Source organism: Xiphias gladius, chromosome 17 (assembly GCF_016859285.1).
Source record: "Xiphias gladius isolate SHS-SW01 ecotype Sanya breed wild chromosome 17, ASM1685928v1, whole genome shotgun sequence".
Lineage (NCBI taxonomy): Eukaryota > Metazoa > Chordata > Actinopteri > Istiophoriformes > Xiphiidae > Xiphias > Xiphias gladius.
Genome location: NC_053416.1, coordinates 23,492,530 through 23,512,567, shown reverse-complemented (window position 1 = coordinate 23,512,567; position 20,038 = coordinate 23,492,530). Strand labels below are relative to the sequence as shown.

At 42.5% G+C, this 20,038-nt stretch overlaps 1 protein-coding gene across 2 annotated transcripts; it reads left to right on the top strand.

Moving 5' to 3' along the window:
* The first annotated feature begins 592 nt into the window (after positions 1–592).
* On the top strand, positions 593–17,677 carry prdm15 (PR domain containing 15). Of its 2 annotated transcripts, none has more exons than XM_040151266.1 (25): positions 593–1,281; positions 2,303–2,436; positions 3,034–3,073; positions 3,208–3,301; positions 3,822–3,975; positions 4,119–4,271; positions 4,366–4,480; positions 4,567–4,650; positions 6,594–6,803; positions 7,479–7,709; positions 7,857–7,951; positions 8,034–8,121; positions 8,316–8,483; positions 9,925–10,019; positions 10,162–10,293; positions 11,208–11,348; positions 11,608–11,771; positions 12,295–12,374; positions 12,568–12,687; positions 12,822–12,953; positions 13,155–13,238; positions 14,487–14,662; positions 14,774–14,854; positions 15,304–15,525; positions 16,579–17,677. In XM_040151266.1, exons 3-25 carry the CDS (start codon positions 3,043–3,045, stop codon positions 17,113–17,115), a joined length of 3,387 nt encoding a protein of 1,128 aa, XP_040007200.1. In that variant the 5' UTR covers positions 593–1,281; positions 2,303–2,436; positions 3,034–3,042; the 3' UTR covers positions 17,116–17,677. The 2 variants fall into 2 exon arrangements, with proteins under 2 accessions (XP_040007200.1, XP_040007201.1); XM_040151267.1 differs by lacking the exon at positions 16,579–17,677 and adding an exon at positions 15,615–16,146.
* The last annotated feature ends 2,361 nt before the right edge of the window (positions 17,678–20,038 follow it).

Sequence of the window (20,038 nt, the reverse complement as noted above, 5' to 3'; positions counted from 1 at the left end):
TTTTCAGCAATAAATATTGATTGGATAACTGAGATCATGGTGCCACTTTGAATGTGAATGTCCTGGCTGTGGTGAATTCTTCTCAGTACTAATGTGACTTGTAAATCTCTTCATGCTGTTTTACTTATATTACAGAGGCTTTTGTTCATGAAGGTTAAACAGTATCCCACTCTGCTGGTTGAAAGTAACTACAGTGCATTCACAAAGTATTCAGATCCCTTCACTTTTTTCACATTTTGTTATGTTGCAGCCTTGTGCTAAAATAGCTCAAATTCATTTTTCCCTTATGAGTCTACACTCAATACCTCATAATGACAAAGTAAAAACTGAATTTTTACAATTTTCTTAAAATTTATTAAAAAGGTAAAACCGAAATATCACATGGACATAAGTATTCAGACCCTTTGCTATGACACTTGAAATGTAGCTCAGGTGCCTCACATTTCTCTTAATCATCTTTGAGATGTTTCTACACTTTGATTGGAGTCCACCTGTGGTAAATTCAAGTGACTGGACATGATTTGGAAAGCACACACTTGTCTATATAAGGTCTCACAGCTGACAATGCATATCAGAGCAAAACAAAGACATGAGGTCGAAGGAACTGCTTGCAGAGCTCAGAGACAGGATTGTGACAAGGCACCGATCTTGGGAAGGTTACAAAAAAATTCTGCTGCATTGAAGGTTCCCAAGAGCACAGTTGCCTCCATAATTCTTCAATGGAAGAAGTTTGTAACAACCAGGACTCTTCCTAGAGCTGGCCGCCCGGCCAAACTGAGCAATCAGGGAGAAGGGTCTTGGTAACAGAGGTGACCTAGAACCCGATGGTCACTCTGGCTGCGCTCCAGAGATCCTGTGTGGAGATGGGACAAACTTCCAGAAGGACAATCATCACTGCAACACTCCACCAGTCTGGGCTTTATGGCAGAGTGGCCAGATGGAAGGAAGGAAGGAAGGAAGGAACCACACACCACTTATCACTTGCCCAATACCATCTCCATGGTGAAGCATAGTGGTTGCAGTATCATGCTGTTTTTCAGCAGCAGGGACAGGGAGTCTGGTCAGGATTGAGGGAAAGTTGAACAGAACAAAGTTCAGAGATATCCTTAATGAAAACCTCATCCAGAGTGCTCAGGACGTCAGACTGGGCCGAAGGTTCAACTTCCAACAGGACAATGACCAGGATCTGCTGAGAAGAATGGCAGAAAATCCCCAAATCCAGGTGTGCAAAGCTTGTCGCGTCAAACCCAAGAAGAAACAAGGCCATAATCGCTGCCAAAGGTGCTTCAACTAAGTACTGAGTAAAGGGTCTGGATATTTATATCAATGTGATAATTCAGTCTTTGTCCTTTTTTAACAAATTTGCAAAAATTTCAAAAATTATTTTTTTACTTTGTCATTATGAGGTTTTCATAATAGATTGAGATGAAGAAATGAATTACAGCTATTTTAGCATAAGGCTACTACACAATATGTGAAAAAGTGAAGTGATGCAGTGTGGATAAGTTAAGTTTTGAGGTACTTCTCTTTTACTTAGTATTTCCATTTTATGGCACCTTATACTTTTTACTCCGCTACATGTATACAGTCATAGGTAATAATTATTTTTGCATAGACATATAATCAGCTTCTAAAACATGAGAAGTGAAAAAAAAATCCCTCCAATAAATAATTTTAGTCTTGAATTTTAAAGTTTTCATTTTCTTGTAATAAGTAAAGAAGAATCTCCCAGTGTCTTAGGGATATTTCAGCCTTTTGAATTTTTAAAAATGAACCTTTTTAATAATTCTAGTGCCACAAGCTACATTATTCTTTCTTGTCTCAAGATACAGATACTAATTTTGAGAACTTCTTTAAATAATTTAATTTAAAACAAAAAAAAGGTTGAAATGTTCTTGCTCATACCATTGATTATAGTTTGATTATAGTTTTCAAATATACACTATGTAAGTCCATTTTGCTGGTAATATTTCAGGACTTTGAAGATTTTGAAGGACATTGACTTGTAGTGGAGTATTCTCACATGGATGTATTAATACTCTTAAGTAAAGGATCTGGAGACAGCCTCCACTCCTGTGTGTTATATGGTCAGATCAGCCAGTGTAATGGAGATTAACACATTTAAAAAGCCTCTACTCAGAGACGTGTCACTAATTTATGCCACCACTAAAATAATAACATCAAAGTCAGGTTTTGTGGTAAATAATACTACACTCCAAAAATTCAAGTACTTTTCCATATCGTTTTTGAGTTATGAACTAAAGTACAACCTGTTACTGCCCATTTTTTTTGCTTGATCAAGATGTTTTACATCCTGACGAGCCTACAGCCCCCACAGTGCACTCGGCGCGGCTCGTTTCCGGTCCTGCGCCGTTTCTGGAGCGGATTGGAACCCGGAGTCAGGATTCGCTAAATGAAGGGTCTTTTGCAGAAAAGGTAACGTGTTTTCCTATAAATACACATTGCTTTTCTACAAAATGGCGATGCAGTCTGGCAGTAAAGGTGCAGCGGGTTTGCCCCGTTCGCTCCGGGTTCGCCTGAGCCGCCTCCACTGCTGACTGCTTGGCGTTGAAGAGCATCGACTCCGGTTTGGGGGTTTGCGTCTCCGGTCCATCCGCCATGCCGCCTGTTCTTTGTTACAGTTCGCTGAAGAGGAGCCGCTCAGATCGGAGTTAAAACCCGGCTAGACTTTGGGAACGATTCAAATCCTGGATCCCATCTCCTACCCGGACTGCATACGCTAACATGCATGCTCCAACTGTATCGCTCCCACCGAAAGGCAGTTAATGTTGTTAGATTACACGGCTGTTTAGCCGGGAGCCCTGCTGCATTCAAGTGTCCCAGATTGAATGTGTGTGCAGGCGCGGAAGTTCAGTTAGCTACATTCTAACACACTCTTAAAAGTAGTTCCTTTATATAACTGCACGTTTTCTAAGAAAACTGGACATGACTGCTGATCAGCCTCCCCCTCCTGTCCTGATCCTTAATTCCTAATAATGATGTTTAATAAACTAGCTTTTCCTCTGTTTGTAGGTTAGAATAATGGCTGAGCAGACGCCAGATGAGTTCATCTGTGAGTATGAATCCAGCTGTCACTGTGCTGTGTGTGTGTGTGTGTGTGTGTGTGTGTGTGTGTGTGTGTGTGTGTGTGCGTGCGCGACGGCGCGTGAGACCAGGTTGTGATGACAGGTGTGATGTGTGTCGCAGGGTGTGAGGACTGTGGCCAGTACCATGACTCCGAGTGTCCTGAACTGGGACCGCTTGTGACTGTCCAGGACTCCTTCGTCCTCAGCCGAGCTCGGTGAGCGATAGTTGTCTGTCTGCAACCAAACTCGTGATTTCATCCATCCATAGAACCTATACGATTCAACCAGACGGGGAAAAGGGTGCAGGTTGAAACCTCCCTTGTACTGACAGTCATTAACCCTGCGGAGGTGTCCTCAAGCAAGACACTGAGTCCTCATAGTAGTAGGTGTAAACTGACCCTGACCCCGGCCCTCTTTATGGAAGCTGGGGTTGGGGTCTGGGGTTTGAAAATACAAAGCCTTTACAAGTGTCATGTTGTTAATTTTATAGACCTTCTAGAGACATTTTGTGTAAGTAGCCCATTGCAGATGGTTGACATTCTGGCACTAGAAGTTCCATCCAACATGTGGTAAATTGGAATCTTCAGACCAATCCACATTTTATTTTTAAATGGTCCTAAAAATATAATGGAGGCAGTGTAAGTCACATAACACCAGATGAAGTTCTCAAAAAATGATTTTCGCACCATTGCCATTTTACAACATACATACTATGTTGTTCCTGTCCTGGATCAGGTCATCTCTACCAAACAGCCTGGAGATCAGAGAGGTGGCTGACGGGGAGGAGGGGGTGTTTGTCCTGCGACGGCTTGTCAAAAGGACCCGGTTCGGGCCCTTTGAGGCCAAGAGGGTCCCTCACCTGGAGAAGGAAGGCGCATTTCCTCTGAAGGTGGAGCCTGTTGGTTCCTGACCAAGTTTATTTGCAGAGCGGAGACATTCAGTGCTCTGTTTTATTTTCTATGAATAGATGTGATTGTTTAGTTTGTTATATTAACTAACTTCCTTGTTAATCCTCCCTTCCCCAATGGGCAGATCTTCCAGAAGGATGGTTTGGTGGTGTGTTTTGACTCCAGCTGTGAAGAAGACTGCAACTGGATGATGCTGGTACGACCTGCAACTGACCACAAAACCCAGAATCTGACGGCTTACCAGCAGGACGATGACGTGTACTTTAACACCTCCCAGGTACCTGCAACCATCCTAAACCTGAGCCTTCCAGTTATTTTCTAATAGGAGGTTGGTGCGGTTTTCATGTTTGCCTCTGCTGTTTGTTTCCCAGGATGTGCTCCCAGGCACAGAGCTGAGGGTCTGGTACGGAGCTTTCTACGCCAAGAAGATGGAGAAGCCCATGCTGAAGCCTCCTCTTCAACCACCACCGCCTCCACCTCCACCAGGTAGATGACATTACATCCCCAGTGCTTTTGTAGATTAGCATTGCAACAATGTGAATTGTATCTTATAGTTTTTCTCTCCTTTCCAGATGTGACATCTTCATCTACTAAAACAGAAACCTCAGAAAAAACTGGAGCCCACGTACCCTCAGTGGCTGAAGAAAACAGCATAGGTAAGCTTAACATCCATCACTCCAGTCACTGCATCTCAGTTGAGCTCATAGGACTTGTTGTTACTAGCCCTTACAATAATCAGCACTCCCTTGATCAATGGCGACATCTGGCATCCCAGGTGTGCCCCCTCCGCTTTTACCCCTTCCTATCAGCTACAGCCCAGATCGGGTGTAATGACCTGGTGGCTTGCCGTAGAGCCCGCCCTCGAACTCCCATCTCTGTCAGAAGCCCGGTTTTTGTTTTGGCCACAACACCTTTGCAACCCACCTCCACAGGTAGAAGTCATGATCTCCAGCCCCGCTGCCCTGCTTCAGCTGCTGCAGTGCTAATTAACCTTTTTCCGCTCATACGGTTCACGCACTGCAGCTTCCCAAGGCACAGGTAGCTCCACAACACATTGGGACCTTTGTGAGTTAGACCACAAGACCAGGTATGGTCTTGAAATTTGTTATCATGTTCCCTGGCAGAAAGATGGCTTCCAGTCACAGGGATGTGTCCAAAAGGCTTGATTCCGTCCTTGTAGTTGGAAGCTTCGGGAGTTTTCTTGCTGGTACTAAGTCAATTGAGTTATAGAAGCCATTTGTTTGATAAGATAGGGCATTTGCAACAGTTCTCCTTTGCTCCAGGATACTTGCCAGTTGCTGGAGAATCTGATTGTGTCTCCAGGTATAGTGGCCTTAGGAAAGACTGGTTCTTTGTAGAGCAGACATGATGGATCTCCTCCAATCCACCGGTTCAAGTTCTTGGGCGTGGGCAGCACATCGTAGGTGGCTCTGATAATGAAGCTAATTCTGCCTCCTTCATCCCATAGATCCTTCCAGGTGAGTTCTCGGTGCTCCGGTCTTTCTCATGTTGTCCATTGGCCATGTTTGGACTGTGAGACTACCCTTGCACCTCACATTGCCTCCTCTTGCTGGCAGATCTCAGCAACTACCAGCCTTTGCAACTGGGCTGATGTTGCTTTGTGCCAAGTGAGATGACATGACGAGACCAAAACTACCTGTCCCATGCTGCACCCGACCTACAATGTTTCTGTGCATGAGAGCAAATTTTGAATCTCGTAGTCTGTCGGTGGCCACATCAGGTTTGGAAGCAGTCCAAACTACAGGCACCAAGGTTTCAGCTTGCCTGGCAGTAAGGGGTTGTCTATGCTGACCAGACCTGTGATGGTTTCTTCCCTAATTTGGATGCTCTGGTCTGTATCTTTGAGGCTTGCATTGTACCACCGCCCCAAGCTCTTGACCGGCAATTCCGACGACGCTGGAATGGGTTTGTCGTCGATGTGGAGTCTCTGGTCTGTAAGTTTCTTCGGGAGCATTCTTGTACAGCCTGTATTGAAATCCATTTGGTCCTGGAGCTGAAGCTGTTCATGCCTTCCACACCACTTTCTTGACCTCGCTCCATCTCGAAGGGCTGTCTTCTAGCTGGTGTTCTGGTTGAGGGATGGATGGCATATCTGGAGGCGCAACTCCCTGCTCCTGTCTAAAATCATTGGTGTGTGTGTGTGTGTGGTTTTCAAAGTCCCTCTTTGACATATTTCGATCTTTCAGTTTTTCCTTTTTAATAAATTTTCAAAAATTCTGTTTTTGCTTTGTTATGATAGGGTATCTAGTGTAGACTGAGGGAAAAATGAATGTAAGCTATTTTAGCATAAGGCTGCAACAAAACAATGTGAAAAGTGAAGGGGTCTGAATACTTTCTGAATGCACTGTACATACTTTTCTTTCAGCTAAGTTCAGGGTAATTTCTGTTTTGTTTTTTGTTTTTTTGTTTTTTTTAAGCTTTCAGTTGCATTAGATTGTGGTTTTCAGCGGTTCCTCCACAGTGAGTCCAACAGGAGTGGAAGCTGGAATGTTCAGCCCTTCGATACATCTCTAAACTGAGGAAACAAGGTCTCATAGTTGCTAACTCTGAATCCCCTACTTCCTTGTGTTGATCAAAGGCAATATGCTGAGTCATCTCGATGAGGTGAAGACAGTAAGTGTGCTTACAGTCGACCCACTCCTGCCCCAAGAAGAGAGCCTGGTCAGCCCTGACGAGGAGGAGGCTGGCCCCCCTGCAGCTCAGTTGGGCCCCAAGAGAGGGCAGGGCCGAGGGAGGAGAGCTAAGGGACGCAGGCCTGGAGCTACGGCTACCACTACCAAAAACAAAGGTAAGAATAAACAGTCAGGCTTGAATAAACAGTTTAGAGAGTAGTTCTTTTGATATATTTTGTTACACTTCGTGGAAAGTTTGCCTGACATCATGTTGAGAGATGGCTGAACAGTTGTAAAGGATCTAATACGTCAGCAATAAACATCAGGATTTTTGTCGGCCCATGAAAGAGCAAAAGCTTCTTTAGAGACTCACTATTCTGATTTGACCAACAGAAAGTCAGAAAGAAACAGAAAGTCATCACAGTCAAAGAAGAAGTAATAGTTATTCAACTGTGGTTGCATTTCACGAAGCAGTGCAAGCACTAAAAGAATGTAACAGATACAGATACCTCTACTGTTGCCTTGCTGTCACTACGCTATCACCATCACTGTCACTCCGTCTTTGCATACGTGTAGTGTATCACATTGATTTGAACTGAACAAGTTGCAACAGGTTCAGGCGCATTCTGCAGAGGCTGCCTAATGGCATTCTGGGAAAATGTGACAAAATACTATTGCTACTTTAGTGCTAATTAGAAAACGTCAACAGGCTAACATGCTAAACTAAGAATGTGATCATGGTAAACATTATACCTGGGCTCAGAAATCCAGTATCAGTTTGACCCTTATTACCATCCAATGCCAGATCTACTATAAATTTCTCTTTGACTTTGGATTCCTGATGTGTGCAGATGTCAAGCCCCCGGTGGAAACCTCAGAGCCAGTGGCTTCAAAGGCGGCGGCAGCGGCAGCAGCAGCAGCAGCGGTGGCAGCAGAAGCAGCAGCAGAAGAAAGTGCTCCAGAGAGTGGGCCTGTCCTGAAAAGACACAAAGCCAGAGAGCACAAGAGGGTGTACCGCTGCTCTCTCTGCAATAAGGTCTTCCAGAACAGCAGCAATCTCAACAGACACATCCGATCTCATGGTACGTGGAGATTTCAAAAGCTAATGTTCGCTTTCAAAACAGTGTCGAATTCATCCTCCTTTTTCTACAGAATCACACAATTCAAATAAAAGCTCATTTCAGAATCAATGTGTAGTATTAAAGTATCCTGCATGTATGTCCTCCCAGGTGATAAGCTGTTCAAGTGTGACGAATGTGACAAGTTGTTCAGCCGCAAGGAGAGTCTGAAGCAGCACATCTCTTACAAGCACAGCAAGAACGTGGTGGGTAACACTCCAACCTGTGACCTCAAGGGTTTTAACTTACACTGCTGGTTAATGTCTTCTTTTAATGTGTACCCAACAGCCTGACCAGGAGTACAAATACAAATGCAACACGTGCGAGAAATCCTTTCGCCTGGAAAATGCCTTAAAGTTCCACAACTGCCGGACAGGTAGCATCATGTATAGACCTAGTAGTTGTTGGTTGTTGCATCTTCCGATCATCTACAAGTCTTATTATTATCTTTTAATATGAAATTATTCCCCCGTTTTTTTCGTTCCTTGTTGAAAATGTGTCTGGTCATATTCCTACCAAGTCTTATCCCCGTTTAGTCTTCATTGGTTTCATTTTCCCCTCTCCCTCCAGATGACAAGACGTTCCAGTGTGATATCTGCTCGCGGTTCTTCTCCACCAACAGCAACCTCTCCAAGCACAAGAAGAAGCACGGCGAGAAGCTCTATTCCTGTGAAATCTGCAACAAGATGTTCTATCGCAAAGACGTGATGCAGGAGCACCACAGGAGGCACGGCATGGGTGAGTCATGCTACGGCAGAGAGCATTGTACTGCATTGCCCTCTGTAAAGGAAATGTAGGAGAAAAATGTTTGTGTGAAATACAGTATTTACTTTATGTTTAATGGCATCATTAAGGTTCTAGAATGATACAGGATAATCACGCAGGGGCAGAGCGGTAGGTCTTTGGCGCACAGACTATGTGGGTATATTCAGAGGGTCTGGCAATTATCGAACACCCTCTCAGCCAGTCAGATCACTGGTCTCCGCTCCGCGAAACATGTGAGCCAATCACAGAGGAGCGTGATAACAGTAGCTAAACAAACAGAAAACCAGTCGTCCGGGAAATCATATTGCTTTCTGGATGGTGCAGAGCTACACACGTGAACAAACAGCATCACAGATCTGGAGCTCGAGGCAGATGGTGTGGCTTGTGCTTAGAGTTAATCCCCACAATGATGATAGAAATACTGTAAGCAGTTTATATGATTCCATCAATCCTGCACGATTTCAGTATACTGTATCTCCCATTGCCATGATGCACAGAATTGATAAAACCCAGTATTCAACCCCTGTGGCATAAGCAGGCAGAGCTATAACGGAGGGGTCTGATGTGCTTAGAGGTGCGTGTGGTTATTCTGTCCTGCTGCCTTCAGATGGCTGCAGGGATTTAATGATCTGATGGAGAAGATTTTCAAAATGTTCATACACTATAAAGAAGCTATGGAAAACATACTGTCAGAGTCAATCATATTAATTTATAAATGAATGCAGACTGATTTATCAGTGTTCCTGCTTAAATCACATTAAACATTTGTATTTGATGCCAATTTAGATACATCTACTGGTTGGGAGGTATTTGATCAAAGAATTTCCTTTTACATTTTAAGAAATCTTTCATTATATTAGATTTCTTGTTGACAAAATCACCAGATTTCCAGTGGAGTGTCGTTGTGGCAGAAACTGACGTGGTTTCTGGGGCACCCGTACTCAGAGTCTAAGATTTTATTTCCACCGAAATACCAACCTATTTGTTCCTCCTCTCTGACCTGTGCACTGTGTGCTCTGCACTGGGCACCAAAATTCCACACAGATAGGCAAAGCAAATTTCACGGTCGGGAAAATACCGAACTGTCGATGTCCTGGAATGAAGGTGAGCTTCTTTTAAGAAAAACATGGAAGGATATAAAAAATCAAAGCAATTTTATGTAAGTTAATTTAGTTTTGTTTATCACAGCCAAAAAAAGGATGTTGTTTTTTTTTTTTTTTGTGGAGGGAAGCTGATTGTACACGACTGAAGTCTAATTAATGTAAAAACCCAGCATCTCCCACAAGCTTATAAAAACTACAATAGAACTGTAGAGAGCTCCAGCTGCATCAGACTACACCTGTTAGTTGCATTTCACCATATTTCTTCTGTCTTAAGTTCTTTGCTGAACTTAACCCATGATGCGTCTGGACAGGACCAAAGCACATGAAGCGAGAGGAGCTGGAGGCCAATGGAGAAGAAGGGACCAAGTACAGGAAGGAGCCATCACCCTGTCCCATCTGTGGCAAGGTGAGCACTCTGCACAGCAGCAGGGATTAACGGCACTTATGGCAGCAGGTCAAATAACTGCACATAAGTCCAAGTGTCCACGAATACAGTGACGTGACCAGTGACGGGCGCACTGTAAATGAATGTGTGTTTGTGTGCACAGGTGTTCTCCTGCAGGAGTAACATGAACAAGCATCTGTTGACTCACGGTGATAAGAAGTACACATGTGAGATCTGCGGCCGCAAGTTCTTCCGCGTGGATGTCCTTCGAGATCACATTCACGTTCACTTCAAGGTGAGTGAGTATGGAGGGAAGCTTTTTCCACTCTGGTACTGAATCCTGCAACAAGGTCAGCTGTTGACTCGGTCAAAAATGCAAGAAAACATGGAACAACACAGCAAGTGTTTAACTGCACATACTTCTACTTGCTTTGTGCTGTTACAGTATATTCAGCATGTTATTATTGATGCATCCTATTTCAAATAATGTCTGATTAGCTGCCCTTCAGCATCAGCACCTTTCAGTACTTTTGCTGCATTGAACCACTAGTTGCCAGCTTTCATGTTCTGTTGTCACATGAGGACACAGAGATTCACTTTCCCATTTACTTGAATGGGAAAGTGGTCTCAGACTTTGGGGTCCATAAGTATTTGGACAGTGGCACAATTTTCATAATTTTGCCTCTGTACACCACCACAATAGATTTTAAATGTAGCCATCAAGATGTGATTGAAGTGTAGAGACTATATAAAAATGGCTGTGATTCCTAAATGGTTAATGCGATATTTTTGTTAAACCCCTTGAATTAAAGCTTCAATCACATCTTGATGGCTACTTTTCAAATCCATTGTGGTGTTCATTTATGAAAATTGTGTCACTGTCAAAAAATGTACGTAACTAGCTGTGTGTGCGTGTGTCTATACATTTTTATAAAACATAAATTTTTAACAGTTTTTACTTGTATTCCTTGCCTCAAAATGTGTTAGCCCTTTCTGATACAACAAAGTTGATTCCAGGCTTTTATTAAGAACAGCAAAACAATATCAAAACATTCAATATCAAAGTGGTAGATGAGAGCAGAGATGTCAATGTGGTTATCAAATAGCACCTTGAATCATACATGTTTCGTTAAATTAGGTTTTGACACGCCCTTTTGGATCTTGGCTGTCATTGCCTTTAATAATCTCAAAGAGTTGTCTTTGTTCCAGGACATAGCCTTAATGGATGAGCAGGAGAGAGAAGGCTTCATCAAGAAAATCGGCATCTCAGCAGGAAACAGCGACGAAACGGACGATGATGAAGAGGAGGACGATCCTGAGCACCACAAGTACAACTGCAAGAAATGTCAAGTAAGCTTTGTCCTGACGGGCCTGGAGAAGGCCTGCAGAAATCAACACACACTTTATATTAAATTGTAATAATATTCAGAGGGTTGGTCTGAAAAAAAACTGTGATGACAGATATATGAGGCCCCTATACATTCTGTATAGATAAGAGCAGATAAAGTAATATAAACTTGTAACCTGCATCACGGAGCCGCACATATCTGTGTTTGTCACTGACAGTCACACACAAATGCCTGAGCGTCCTGCTTCTGTGTCTCTCTAGCTGTCATTTGCAAAGGGGAAAGAGTACCTGAAGCACATCATGGAACAGCACAAGGAGAGAGGCTACGGCTGCGGGATCTGTAACCGACGCTTCGCGCTGAAAGCCACGTACAACGCTCACCTGGTCATCCACAGAGAGCAGCTGCCCGACCCTTCAGTACAGAAGTAAGACAGCGGGACGCAGCACAAAAACATGGTCCAGCTCACATTTGTGGTTGTGGTTTTTTTTGTGTTTGTTTAGCCTTGTTCAATCAAGGCTGAGATTTAAAAAAAAAAAAAAAAAAAAGACAGCAGAGGTCTGTTCTGCACTGATTGTACAAAATATTACATATATTTTGTACAATATGTTACACTTTTTTGTTACCTTTTTGTGTGCTGAAGAGGAGAATCCTTGTGAATCCATTAAAATTAATTAAATATATATCGTTCCCAGAAGAGGAGATAGAGATATAGAATGAATTACTAGACATTTGTACATTAAGTGTAATAATTATTAAGATGGTTCTGATCAGGATTGCTCAGGAGAGCTCTTGAGAGAGAGAGAGAACTTGAGGAGCACTCAAGTTATTTTAGTACTGTAGCTAAAAGTAGATGGTCTAATTTGAAACCGAAAAGGTTTCGTCAAAATGAAACTGCACTATGAAATTAACTAGCTGCAACATTTCACATCTGCTTGTCTGTCCTAAAGGTACATCCATCCATGTGAAATTTGTGGCCGAATCTTCAATAGTATTGGTAACCTGGAAAGACACAAGATCATCCACACTGGTGAGCAACAGCCTGAGATGTCTGTGTAAAATTTTGGTCACACTTTCCGTGTGTGATCCTGAACCATTTGATTTTGAGGGGGGTTAAATATATTTGACATTACATTTTAACAAAAACATTTACACGTGTGTGTGTGTGTGTGTGTGTGTGTGTGTGTGTGTGTGTGTGTGTGTGTGTGTGTGTGATCATTTAGGGGTGAAAAGCCACAGCTGTGACAAGTGTGGCAAATCATTCGCAAGGAAAGACATGCTGAAGGAGCACCTCAGGGTTCATGACGACATCCGAGACTTCCTGTGTGCAGAGTGCGGGAAAGGTCAGGCTGTCACTGCTACGTCACACACCTCATGACTGTTTTTTTTTTTTTTTTCACTGTGTAAATGACAGAATCAACATAGAGCAGTTGATGTTTGGGTCATTGCCATTTTGAGGAAGTGTTCTCCTATGCAGGCATGAAGACCAAACACGCTCTGAGGCACCACATGAAGCTTCACAAGGGCATCAAAGAGTATGAGTGTAAAGCTTGTAACCGCAAGTTTGCCCAAAAGGTCAACATGCTGAAACACTACAAGAGACACACAGGTGAGTCAAAATGTGTGTGTTTTACAGATTCATGCAAGGTGTGAGGAAATGTAAATGAGTGTGTTCAATATCTATGGTCTCAGGATTGGACATGACTATTGATTTGTCTACTGCATGTGCATTTCACCCTAACTGACACTGACAGCGCAGACTTGACAGAAAGTACATCATGTCACTGTACGTGTATTCTGGTGCCTGCAGGTGTAAAGGACTTCATGTGTGAGCTGTGCGGAAAGACGTTCAGTGAGAGGACGACTCTAGAGACACACAAGCTCATCCACACAGGCAGGTTTTTCATGTCAGGCCATGTTGAAACCAGGATGGTACACACTACTCAGTCTGTTACACTGACTATTATAAGCCGGTTACAAGCTGAACATGGGAGCCTATAATACACCCCCCCCTCGTATCTTCAGAACCAGGAAAGTGGAGTGGAAAGTGACTCTGCAGTCTCATTTTTGCGGGCAGCAGTACATAAAAATACCAAAAAGTAAAGGACACATTTACTATAAAACTCTTAAAGTTGAAGGGTGGGAGATGGGTTGTTTGGGAACAGAGAGGGGAAAAATTGCAGCAAGACAAAAAGCAAATGCATGTAATAATTTGTCGCCAAATGGCTAAATTCCTACCCTTGTTAAGTATGGAGCCCCGAAACTGAAAAAATACAGTAAAAGTCGTCATCGTACTAGTCACAATATCACCGAATACATGTTACTGATTGGAGGTAAAGGAATATTGTCATATTGGGAAATAGATGTATTCACCTCCTTTGCTGAGAGTTAGATGTTCAGATTGATACCACTCTTTTTTTTATCTGTGCTGTAATTACCAAGCTACAGCCAGCAGCCGATTATCTTGGCTTAACGCAAAGACTGCAAGCAAGAAAAAGTAACAACACCGGCTCTATCCTAAGGTTAAAAAATTAATTTAACAGCACCTCTAAAGTTCACTAACACATCTTGTCAGTTTAATTGGTAAATAGGAAATGGGAAATGCGCTGCACTTATATAGCCCTTTTTCTACTTGAAGCACTTTACACTACATGCCACATTCACCCATTCTCACACACATTCATACGAGGCTTTCCTATTCACGTACACTCACACACCACTCACAATTTGGGGTCGAGTATCTTGCCCAAGGACACTGGGACATGTTGACTGGAGGAGCCAGGGATCAAACCACCGGCCCTCCAGTTGGTGGACAACCCGCTTTATCTCCTGAGCCGCAGTCGCCCAAGAACCAAAGTGTAAAAACTTGTCACTTTTCTACTCAGGCTAAGCTACTTTCCCCATTGTTTTTTTTTTTTTTCAGTTGGACTTTAACTGACAGTATTATTGATGTATTCAACTATACTTTTGACTCGGGTGTTAACCTTCTACTATCTTTTGTCAGTTCTGGGGCTCCGTATAAAGAGTCTGTATAAGAGGGAAAGAAATTTTAAGGTCAAAACTGTAAATGTAACAAACTCACCATTCACATCAGTAAATTTAGCATGCTGGACACACCCTGTTGCCCTCTTTCTCACTGCAGTGGGTAAGACGTGGACATGTGCGACCTGTGATAAGAAGTACCTGACAGAGTACATGCTGCAGAAGCATGTCCACCTGACCCATGAGAAGGTGGAGGCCCAGTCGTGTCACCTCTGCGGGACCAAGGTGTCCACCCGCGCATCCATGAACCGACACCTGCGACGCAAACACCCTGAAGTGAGTCCTGTCAGGAAATGATCCATGGGTTTTACCGGCCGGGCCAGTAGCTTTTGTCAAATCCTAAAAGTAGAGTTGTCCAGCTGTCATTGTTCTCCTTTATGCCTCTAGGTGGTGTCCGTGAGAAACGATGAGTTCGATGATCTTCAGGAAACTTCGACAATCAATGATTCGTCTATCAGCATTGTGCAGGTACGATTTAAAGTTCTGGGCTACTTTTATGTGCAGCGCGCATGCCGTGGCACACAACAGTGAAACGCATGGTTAGAGCAGCTCTGACCAGGGACTCTAGCTGTGGGAAAAACACTAGCAAAACAGGAGACCTCATCATCCTGACCATCAAGAAGCCAGTGTATGTTTGATGTGACAAAAAGCTTTTCAGTCCAATTTCCTTATAATCAATGGATCCGATGCTAATATGATGTTTATCTGGTGGTACTGTATGTCTTGTTACTTATGCTAAACACAGACCTGACAGAGTGCAAAACTACAGACTTCCTGCTTATTCACAGAATGATCTCTGAATTAGGTATACACTTCCTGCAGAATGTGTCCGCCTCACAAAATGAATTAAATCTATTTCGACTTGTACAATGTCACCGAATATATGTTATCATGAAATGTCTGGCCTCCTCCCTCAGCCCACTCTGACCCTGGAAAAGGATGGCACGTCCCAAGAGAGGCCCAGCCGACCATTCCGACACCCCAAGAAGAAGCAGAGAGCTCCAGCTGAGCCGGAGCTTTCGGAGTCCGACGAGTACGTGGATTTCACTGAGCCGAGGCACGAACCCATGGCAGAATTCAACGCCGTCATCGTCGGTGATGAAACTGAGACGAGCTCTGCTGTGCAGAGTATCCAACAGGTACGTATGAAGATTTACACCAAAGTCTCTGCTTTATTGTTACAATAACATGTCCAATCTCTTTTTTTATTTATTTATTTTTTTCAAAGACCAGAAGACATGAAGGCTTTATACAAGGCAGGTGGCCTGATTTAAAAACGAAATAGGGGCTGAAGTTTTTCTTGCTGAAGAGCCAGATTCCCAGAGAGAAGCTTGACTACAGATTGCTGATGGAAAGCAGAATGAATAAAAATCTACAGAAGCAACGATGATATGCATTTGTAGTAAAATAATCCTATTACCCCTCTGGCTCTGTGTTGCTAGGATCTCAATTTTCTTTTTCTTTTTGTTGCTTAGCTGATCAGAACAGAATTCGCTAACTGTTGAATATTGTTATCATTTATCTAAGTATAATAAAATGTCCCTCTAAATGGGTGATAATGAAATACAGCCTGTGAATCTAATAAATTGACAGATGATGTCATAACACCACATTATTACATTACCCAGCAATTATGACTTCATTAGGGATGTTACCTGTTGACCTGAAAATAAAACATTAAATGATGATAATAATAAACTATGTAGCACATTTGTAGCAGCTGATCAAAGCAATAAAGAGAGTAAAAAATACAGTAAGACTGCAGAGAGACAAGGTAAATAAATCTTAGTGAAATAATTTTAATTATAAATTTATATTTTATAGTTATTTTTTTAATTGAAGTTTTTATTAAATTCTTTTGTCAGTATTATTAAATCCAATGTGTTACATCCCATGTTAAGTCATAATAGAGTTAAAGTAATGTAAGACTTGCAATTTATGACTTTTAACAGATCTAAATAAATTGTTCAGTTATTACAATATCTGTGTACTTGTAAACACATGCGGTTTACACAAATTCTCCTCGTTTGCTTAAAAAAAAATGAATTTGAGATTTAAAAAAAAAAAAGCAGATAAGAGCTCATCTAACCTTGAAAAGCTCAGATGTGTCCAACTATATATAATATTTAATACTCATTTGGCGTTGCTCTACTCATTGTGCTTCTCTAACTGATCTGCTGCTGCTTTTTCAGGTGGTGGTTCTTGCCGACCCCAGCGCTCCATCAGCCTCCTCTCCCAACAGCTCGGTGGGGCTGACCAACATCACCGTGACGCCAATCACCAGCCACGCCTCTGCCCAGTTCACCAGCCTGCAGCCTGTAGCTGTGGGCCACCTGACAGCCAGCGACCGGCCCCTCACACTGGACAATTCCATCCTGACCGTCACTTTTGACACCGTCAGCGGCTCCGCCATGCTCCACAACCGTCCTGCCGAGCTCGTCCCTGAGACTGTGGGTCGCGGCGGAGGCGCAGCGCCTCAGTCAGTCGCGCACTTCATCAACCTCACCACTCTGGTCAACCCCATGGGTCACCAGCTGGAGGCCCCGACTCTGGCCTGGAGGCCCATGCCGGCGGCTGAGGGCAGCCAGGTCACCCCTGTGGTGGAGGGTACTCAGGGGGAGAGTCAGGAAACCCCGAACCAGGGCCCTGAGCCAGGCCGACCCGGCCCAAGCCAGCCACCCACCCCGCAGCAGCAGAGCAGCTCCGCACAGCAGATGTTCAGCTACTGAGCCAAGACTAGAGGTGCTGGTCACCTCACACTCACTGACATTGTTACATAGTAGAGTAGTTTTTGTGACTGAACTGTACAAGATTTGATCACTGTCACCCAGATGCCTCTCCAGCCCCATGGAAGTGAATGAAACTGAAATGATTTTTTTTTTTTTTATACTGATAAAACAAAGTGGCTGGTAATAACAAAAAAAAAGGAAGGAGAAATGGTACATTCAGCCAACATCACTGACAGTCCTCTGGAAGACTAAAATTTCAAACCAAAGCAACATGTTGAATATTCAAATGCCTTACCAGTCTTTTAAAAACGTGCATGTTTTCAAGATGAATCTGCTGCTCGGAAAATGAAATATGAAAATGTACCTACCTTTAAAAAACGAGAGACTTTGCTTATTCGACAAGTTAAATGAAAAGACTTCTACCAGGTTATGTTATGTGATGGTTGGCATATTCCGAAAAGTGGCTCAGTCATGAAATTTTATTTTTGAATGCTGTAAACTGTAATTATAGTCAAACTGTCTGAAAAAATACTGGAAACCGTTTTTTACTGTTATTTTTAAACAAAATACCTCTTTAAAATGGTGGTTGTTATTTGTCTTCATATAAATTCAGGTGTTCGTGGTCAACAGTGATGCCATCTGAGACATAAGCAAACCTGCTTCTGTTTGTCTCCGTCTGTTTAGAACAAAATAACCATCTGCTTTTGAGCTCCTCAGATCTCAGGCCAGCGAGCCTGTTTGTTCTCCAATTAGTCACAAGCTGACGGCTTTTCTGCAAACAGTACATGAATGAAACACATGGTCAGTCTAAGAGCATGTGTGTGTATGTGTGTACATGTCTCTTTAGGGTTGTGTGGACAAATTTTGGTTTGAAACCATCGTTGTGAGGACATTTTGGCCAGGGTTGAGGTTAGGCATTTAGTTATGATGGTGGCGATTAGGGTAAGGGGCTAGGGAATGCATTATGTCATTGAGTGTACTCACAAAGATAGAAGTGTGTGTGTGTGTGTGTGTGTGTGTGTGTGTGTGTGTGTGTGTGTGTGTGTGTGTGTGTGTGTGTGGTTTATCCTTCCTTACATCCGTGTCGACAACAGTGAGAGTTTAGTGTCTGTGAACCCACACTGATCAGAACAAATACGAAACAATGCTTATGAGATAAAAGTATGGAAGCAGGGAGGAATTTACAAGATCAAAATATCATATCTTCTTTTTTCTACCTGGTGTCATGATATTAAAGTTCAGGGTAAAAGTTGTACAGACGTGCACAAAACCTGGAAAATTAGTGATGGAAGTTAAAGAATTGGAAAGATACATACAGCCCCCTTGACTTTTGTGCACTTTATTGTGCATGTGGTTAAGATTTTTCGCCCATCAATCAGAAACTGAAGACTCAAATTTAATATGTAGACCCTTTGCTGCGGCACTCCTGATTGTGGCCAGGTCCAACCTCTCTGCTGGATGCAGAGGATGGATGCCACTTGATTGGAGTCCACCTGTGGAAACCTGAATTGACGGGGCGATGGTTCGCCTTTCACCATGACGCTGACCTGAAGCATACAGCCAGGACAATGCCGGAGTGGCTTCAGGACAAGTGTCCAACTGTCCTTGAGTGTCCCAGCCAAACCCCAGACTTAAATCCCAGAGAACATCCGTGGAGAGACCTGAAGATGGGAAGTTCACAAACACTTCCAATTAAATCTGACTGAACACAGTGGTGGAAAGTAACTAAGTACATTAACTCAAGTACTGTACTTAGGTACGATTCTTGTACTTTACTTGGATATTTTCATTTTATGCTACTTTATACTTTCACGCCACTACATTTCAGAAATATTTATTTATTTTAAAGCTTTAGTTACTAGTTATTTTAAGATTTTTGAAGATTTTACACAATGGATAATATATCAAGCTTTTAAAATACAACACATTGTTAAAGATGAAACCTTCTGACGGCCTACAAACAGCATTTCACATTTCAAATGTCTGAGTTGTTAACAGCTCCACCAAACACTGATTTTTCCCTCCAAACTTCTCCCATGGTTTCATTTCAATAAATGATTCAATATCTCACCAAAAATTACGGATCAGGGAAAAAGTCCAAAAAATGAAAACAGATTTGTGCATCGGAACTCTGTTTTTTCTTCTTTCCTCTCCTGTGGATCATCTCACCAACCCTCACATTTATCCGGTGTCCCTGTATATAAAACTGTATATAAAGTAGTTCAAACTAACTCAACTTGCTTGATCATCTAATGATTAATCATCTAATGATTTCATATATAATAATACATAAGTCAGAAAAACCAAATCAGTTTTTAAATACTTGAACTATATTTTGCTGCTAATACTTACGTACTTAAGGAGGATTTTTCATGCAGGACTTTAACTTGTAATGGAGTATTTTTACACGGCTGTATTGGTACTTTTACTGAAGTAAAGGATCTGAAAACTTCTTCCACCGGTGGAAGTTTGGGAGGATCTGCCAGGGAGAATGGGATAAACTTCCCACATCTAGGCAGGCAGAGCTTGTAGAGACTTCACCAAAAATGACTCGAGGCTGTAATTGCTGCCAAAGGCGCTTCTACAAAGTACTGAAAAAGGTCTTAATACTTTTGGAAATTAGAGAAAATATGTCTTCACTTTGTAATTATGGGTTATTAAGTGTAGATTCATGGGCAAAAATGGCAAACTTATCAATTCAAAATTAAATCTACCACAGAAAGTGCAAAAAGTGTAGGAGTCTTAATATTTCCTGAAGCCACTGTTTCTTATGAATATGGGGAGTAGCTATTTTATGATGGATAATCTGGACCAGAATATTTCACTTAATTATTAACCTCAAGTATGCGCACACCACGGTTCGGTCATGGCTTTCATACTCTCTCTCTTGGACTATTGTTTTATGCTGGTTAATGTTTGACAG